General features: G+C 42.0%; 1 protein-coding gene across 1 annotated transcript in view; it reads left to right on the forward strand.

Annotated features, from left to right (window-relative positions):
- The first annotated feature begins 5,043 nt into the window (after positions 1-5,043).
- mrpl39 (mitochondrial ribosomal protein L39) overlaps positions 5,044-7,171 on the forward strand; it is a 5,048-nt gene continuing 2,920 nt past the window's right edge. Inside the window, exons 1-4 of the mRNA XM_064310089.1 lie at positions 5,044-5,248; positions 6,062-6,268; positions 6,452-6,591; positions 6,947-7,046. Of these exons, the coding sequence (XP_064166159.1) occupies positions 5,209-5,248; positions 6,062-6,268; positions 6,452-6,591; positions 6,947-7,046 (487 nt within the window). The 5' untranslated portion in view covers positions 5,044-5,208. The remainder of the gene's footprint in view (positions 5,249-6,061; positions 6,269-6,451; positions 6,592-6,946; positions 7,047-7,171) is intronic.

Consider the following 7,171-nt stretch of genomic DNA (forward strand, 5'->3'; position numbering starts at 1 on the left):
TGCCAATAGTGTGTGCATTCGTGGGAGGGTGAAAGAAGTAATGGTCCTGGATCACAGGAGGAACTACTACCCCTCTCTTTCACACACACACACACACACACACACACACACGCAGAAAGTTAAACAGTAGCTGGGATTTGATCCCATGCCCCACAGGTTCGGTCTGTGGGGCGTTGTCTGGTCTTAAGGCAGACTGATCCTGTGGCTGTTGGAATTCAACCTGCTGCTCTCGGGGGGGGGGGCGTACTGACACATCTTCAGACAGCGCTGTGAGTCATATGAGGTCATATCGGAGAAACACAGTAAGATAGAAAGAGATCGGGGACTGCCCCCTGACGGCTGTGGAAATTTACAACACGCCACACTGCCCACAGATCTTCCCCTCTAACCTTCAGGCCTACTATTTAACCATTCTCAAATTTGGTGAAAATGTCTGCTGCTGTCCGTGTTTTAGAATTAACAATGTAACACCTGAAGTCCTTTAACCCCTGGTTTGAAGCAGTGTGTTCCAGTCATGGTAGGACCGGGTTTATTTTAAATGGGTTTCCTCATTCTCAGCTCACCATTCTTGGAAGGTTTTCAGACTAATGGTTGTCTTCAGCTTTTCCTCTTCACCATCTTCAACCTAAAGAAAATCTAGATTTTTGTGCAATGTGAAATACATTAAACATGAAAACAACATTTCTACATATTTTTTTTCTCTTTCTAAATGTTAGTGTACATGGCTTACCTTCAAAGAGCTGAGAGGTGTTGCTATGAAATAAAGAAATAAAATCTGAATTTCTGCTTTGATCTGATGTAGATCATATGAAACGGTTCCTAACCAAACCAATAATCCATAAAACAAAACCATTAGCATTCCGTCACTCCAAAATATCCAGTGCTATACTCTACATGGGCCTGTTTATCCTAATACAGAAACACGGACAAATGAATTTGGAAAGTCTGTGCAAAGGCTGTGCATTTACTAGGAGTGCTGTGTCTCCCATGTCTTAGGAACAGCTCTCCCTACTTCAGTGATGTCGTGCTTGGAGGTAGATGCACGTTGCAGTTGAAGATGATGTTGGCAGAGAGCATTTTTCTCCTAAAGATGTGACAACTTCCTGTTTATGAGGGGAATTTTGGTTTTGGATGAGTCATCAATACCTGGTATAAAAGAGGCAGGGGTGTCAGCGATCTGGTCCTTTACATCAGATGAAGCAGAGAGAGAGAGAGAAAGCTGGAGAGCAAATGTTAGGATAAAACAAATTTGTTTCTGGGCGCTTAAGAGAGAGAGAGACAGAGAGAGAGGGAGAGAAAGAGAGTGAGTGAGAAAGAGATAGAGAGAGAGGGAGAGAAAGAGAGTAAGTGAGAGAGATAGAGAGAGAGAGAGAGATTGCTTCAGAGGGGAAGTGTACAGTCAAGCCTGAAAGAGGAAGTTGTGGCTGTGGGTTGGAGCAGGTAAAGTGATCTGCCATATTTTCTCCTTTCTCTTCTGTGAGTGTGCTTACGTGTAAATGTTCTGCTTTCTATCAGCCTGATCACTCTGTTCGTGTAGCAAAAGTAAAAATGAATGCATTTTGAGCACAGCAGTGTGGAACAGTTTAAAGAGCTCACATTATGAGGCAAAGTGGTGAACTGATCCTAGACCAGCACTCCTGCTCTGAAAAGCTTCATGCATACAGGGTGTGCGTGTGTGTGTGGGTTGGGTGTGTGTGTGTGTGTGCGTGTGTGCCCATGTGCATGTGTTTGAGGGTGGAGGCTGCTTTGGTAACTTTGGACACAGGGGTTGCTTTGATCAGTGCGCTTTGTAAATGATAATATGTAAATATATTATCCACAAAGCAAATAAGTGCTGTGCTGCGATGTAATAATGGGCACATTATGGTGACCAGTTAGTCATATAGCTTTGTGATTCATATAGCTTTGTGGGATATGTGGTGTATTTTTGTCTGCCAATAGTGTGTGCATGTGCTACTGTGGAGCTGGTATTAATCTCTTTTATAAAAAGGTTTATACATGAGCAGTATACAAAAAATATATATACCATATGGCAACTCCTCCAATGCTACATAATCACTGGTACAGTCCTTTGAGCTGCATATCAAACATTTAAGCCATTGTGAGGTGACAGATGCAGTTGGCCATTTTGGCCAGTGGAGATTTGTTGGATGTGCCAACATGTGCATTACAACAAGCAACCACATCTCTCATTTCAATCCACACTGCAAATTATTCATCTAATGGGTCTGCATATCGTCTTTTCTTGATTGCCCAAATGCTTCTCTTAGCCATGAGATACCACACCACTATTGGGACAGGGAAAGTACATGTAACTGTTTAGCTTTCATTCTGGTTGGTCCACACTGTCATATCAGATATATTGATCATCTCATTTCTAGAAGAGAAAGAAAACAGCAGGGGTTAGGATATGACTGTGCAAGTCAAATTAATCACCCAGAAGATAAAAGAAAATGTGCCTTTTCCCACAAGTATTATTACATGATGTTCCACCTCACATTGGGGGTGCCAGCTTCCCCAGACAAATGTCATGAGATTTATGAAGGTCCACAGTCCATCCATCACAGTTCTGTGAAAGCGGTCAGATCAGCCTGCTCTGGAAATAATTTACCGGCATAACACCTGTGTGGAACACAAAACATGTCTCTTGTCTCGTCATGATTATTTTTGTAGTTTTTTTGCAATGTGTTTGTTACAACAGAAAGGGAAAAAAATTCCAGGAAGCCAGGGGGAATTCCAGGAGACTCTTGGCTAATCCAAGAGAGCTGGCAAACCCTGTCTCACATTGATGTTCCTCTTTCTCCAGGCTTGCGGAGGCAGCGCATGCCCTCCCCCCAGCAGACCTGGCATCTCACACACCCAGCTCGGGGTTAATGCTAATCGTGATAGGGGTGGTTTTCTGAAGGACTCCTACCTGTTAGCATTAGCCCCGCACTGGGGCAAAAACTCAACCAACGGGAGGATGCACACAGAGGAGCTGAAAAAAATGTGACAAGTCTAAATGCAACAGTCCAACAAAGGAGCCATTTTTATTAAAATAAAGGGCAATGCTAATAGCTGACATTTAGATTCCAACTAACACCTTAATGCATGACTGGACATCACTATCTGCTTTCTGCTTTCTTTATCCATGTAAATGAGAGAGGTAAATAAGAATTTAAGGAAGTTCCATAAAACAAGACAGAGCCATCACAATTCCTGTCCATCCAGGAGACATACCCACATTTTTATCAGTACTGTCAGCTTCTAATTATTTCAAATCGTGATGCATCATCCTGAATCTCCCTGTTCCCATCTGTGGGACTTTCTTGGCATCAGTCAGCACAACATGAAATCACTGTCTAGACTGTAAACCTTGGATAACATTAAATGTCTGTCTGCTTTTGTAACCTGAAATTTAATACAATAAAATATCTGACCAAGACCCATTTCACTCGTTATTTAATCATCTACTGCACAGCTGAGGAAGATTAATAGCATTGTTGTTACCATTTAGTGTATTTCATACATTGAACAGCACACACATAAATATATCTAATACCTGCTGGAAATGTCTTTTTAAATAGTCATATCATAGCAGCATAGCAGTCATGCACTGTTTTTACAGTAAACTTTTTGTAAAAATGTACAGGATTTCATAATTTTTTTACACAGTCAAAGTCGTGTAGATCAATGGCAATTATTCATTATTCAACAGCCATCTCATTAAATAACAGGATCAATACAGTTAAATAACCAGATTTATACAGTTTTTTCCTTCATAAAACAGTATTTCACTGGCAACATTCCAGTTTTTTTGCAAGATATACTGTATTTACAGCATGTCAGCATTGTAATTTCCAGCAATATTATAAGATATTTATATGGGTAAAGTAAAGGGAAGAGTGAAGTGGTAAATCTGGGCCCTGTGTTAAGCTGGTCCAAAGGTTTCCTCTACTGGAATGCAGCAGATGTCTTCTCCATTATAATCTGTAATTGCAAAGTACTTTATCATGTGTAGCAGGAGGACATGCCTGATTCTTCCCTATGAAATGACATAGAGAGGTCTTCCTAACACTATTTATCTATACCAACATGTAAACATTTGTAATTATGTACAGTAACATGTTCTTATGTATATATGTAACAGGTAGCATATCACCAAAACGAATCTGTAAGTATTAGCCCTGGTGAAGAAACAGCATAGACCAGTATAAGTGCCAAACTGGTTAATACTAGTTTATTACTGGTGAAAGCTGGGCAGTGCTAGAGTTATTCTGGTCAAGTTTCCAGACTGGCTTGGTTAAACTCATAATCAAAACAGCTGCGATGGTAGACAAGCTGTGCTAAGTCAAGCTGGTCATGCTGGTAGATCAACCTGGTCATGCAAGTTTCCTGCATGATGGTCACTAAAACAACCATATTCACAGATTTTTGCTCGTTTTTTTAAACAGTGAATTTCAGACCTTCAGACTTCTTGTTACTTGATTTCGATCATGTGCAGCACATTGGGCAACAGCCACTGTATGACATGTGCTATATAAATAAAGATGGATTGATTGATACATTGATACTTTGAATTTTGTTCTGAAAAAACATGTTTCATTATTAATTGTCAGTAGCTTACTTATTGGAATAGTATGGTGTCAAAAGGGTAAAAGCATAGCTCTGATCTAGATGTGGCGAAGGTCTGGTTGGTGTGTATGAAATTACTAACGTGCATAAGAACATACAGTATCTAGTTCTTACAACGTATACACAGAATGGGGAAATTTGCATTTTTATTTCAGACAAAAGCCTTTAAAAATGAATGAATGTTCTCTTCCATTAAAAAATCCCAGCCTTATCACTTAATGTTTTAAAATGCTGGTAAATAGATAAAAAAGCTATAACATACAGCGCAATATGTATATGAGTTAGCAAATTAAGTGACATTACACGTAAATAGAAAAGCTCAGATAAATATGATAAAAAATCATTCTCTTTCAACTGGACCTTTTTTTCGTCGTTTACCTTTCTTGCTACAGCGCACAGTAGGAACGTTTAAAGGGACGTCAAGTCCACACGGAAATCTTTAAGTGTTGCAACCATGTCGAGTTCCAGAAGGCATGTTAGGTGACGAGAAGTTAGATTTTGCTTACAGAAACGATTTCTTTCCACTAATATTCCACAAAGCCGAGCCTCTTGTGGTGTTCAGGTAGACTCACGAAATAAAATATTTCCTGAGCCATGATGGCGTGTAGATCTGCGTGCCGTGTGTTCTATCGCCGTAAGTATAGCATCCTTCTTGCTCGTATTCGCTCGTCCGATAGACTTAATATAATATGGCTAGGTAGCAAACAGGCTAGCTGTGATCTGACCTTGGGCTGTAGATTCACATTTCCCCGTGAAGCGGACATGCTTACAGAATTCAGTCATGTGCAACTAGGTAGATTTTAAGTAAATAGATTTCGCTCGTTATTTGCATAGCTGCCACCTTAACATCAATCTCTAGATATCGCACACAAATCAATGTCGTAACGTTGACTTAACCCTTTTAGTAAAAACTCTCAAGTTAACTTAATGAAAGTGACATATACGACAGGTACGTTAGGGATGCAGTGGATTAAATGTCACTTTGGAATGAATGCTGGAAGCCCTTCCGAATAGTAGTAGCTAGCCAGCAACTTTCGGTTTCCAAGGAATATCTGCTGCCTCTGATGGCCCGGTGTCAGCCAGTGGTGCACGGGCGATGGTAGCTGCTGACATTGTGATTCAAGACTTAGAATCATTTAGAATCTTTTGTCTGGAAAAGAATATAAAATATATATTTTTTTATTATAATACAAACCACATCTGACACTTTCACGGTGAAGGGGCACAATAAGACAGCTGAACATTTTTGACTGTACAGTTACTAGAAATGTGAAGTGCTGTACTACCTATAGTAGCCAAAGTAAAAATGATAATAAAAATAAATGTGAGTGCATGCTGGAAAAGGTTGTTAATTTGTGCGTTGTGCAATGCTATAGTCATGTGCCTCGTTAGCCACGTGTTCATGTACAGGTAAGCTACACTAATGCTCCTCTCCTCCCCTCCCCAGGACTGGTGTCCAGTGCAGCAGAGGCAAGAATCCCGAATGCAGAGCTGCGCAGGCTGCGCAGTGCGGTGTTCTCCCGGGAGCAGGCGAGGCAGCGCGCGCTCATCACGCGCACCGAGAAGATTGAGGTCACCATGCAGGGCCCTGGCCTGCAGGGGTCGCTGCTCATCATGAACAAGGGAGTGTCCACCCCGTACAGCTGCGCACGCCGTGAGTATAACCCGAGGGAGTGCGTGCGTGTGTGCACTGTGATGGTGTGATCATGAAAAGGATTAACTTCATAAATGAAATAAGTGATATCGTAGTGGTCAGCTGCATGCAACTCTGTTGGAAGCTGTTATGGAATTTGTCAAGAGTAAAGACAGGCGCTACACCTCTCTCTCACTGTTGCAGACCTGACAGAGTGGCATGTGAATAGCTCTGCTCTGGCCCTGGTGGATGGAGTGCTATGGCCGATGCACCGTCCCCTTACACAGTCCTGCTCGCTGACCTTGCTCACCTTCAAGGACTCGGACCCTGTTCAGGTCAACAAGGTACCAGTCTTCGTGTCCTCCTGTCCATTTATTAACCCTTCATTAAGAGTACTGTCGGATTTTCTGGAATGTTTTTTCAAAATTCCAAGTCAGTGTTCTGGAGCTCCATTGCTTTCAATGACCAGTAGTGATTGTGACATCAGCATTAGAATGTTTGGTTAAGAACACTCTAATCACACAAGTGTGAACTCACACCTTAAAGGGCTAATAGTTGGTTTCCCTACTCTATCCTTTTAGCGGTCAGATTCCGTCTTTCTCAGTGCTGCTAATGATGAGTTCCTGGTTTGACGCGCTGACCCCCTTATATGTGTGTGTTAATTATGTCCCTCGTTTGGTACCCTTTCTGTCATTGCAGGCATACTGGCGTTCCTGTGCAGCGCTCCTGGGGCAGGTGCTTGAGAACGCCTTCAAAGAGGAGTTCACCATAGAGCTGCTGAGGAGCCCTGAGATGCCAGGTCTGCAACCGCAAGCAACCGTCACCCAACCGTGCACAACAGTTTCCCAACCGCAAGCAAGCGTTAACTGACCGCAAGCAACTGTTAACCGACCGTGCAAAACTGTCACCCTACAGTACCCAGTC

This window comes from Anguilla rostrata, chromosome 15, assembly GCF_018555375.3.
Source record: "Anguilla rostrata isolate EN2019 chromosome 15, ASM1855537v3, whole genome shotgun sequence".
In the NCBI taxonomy this organism is placed as follows: domain Eukaryota; kingdom Metazoa; phylum Chordata; class Actinopteri; order Anguilliformes; family Anguillidae; genus Anguilla; species Anguilla rostrata.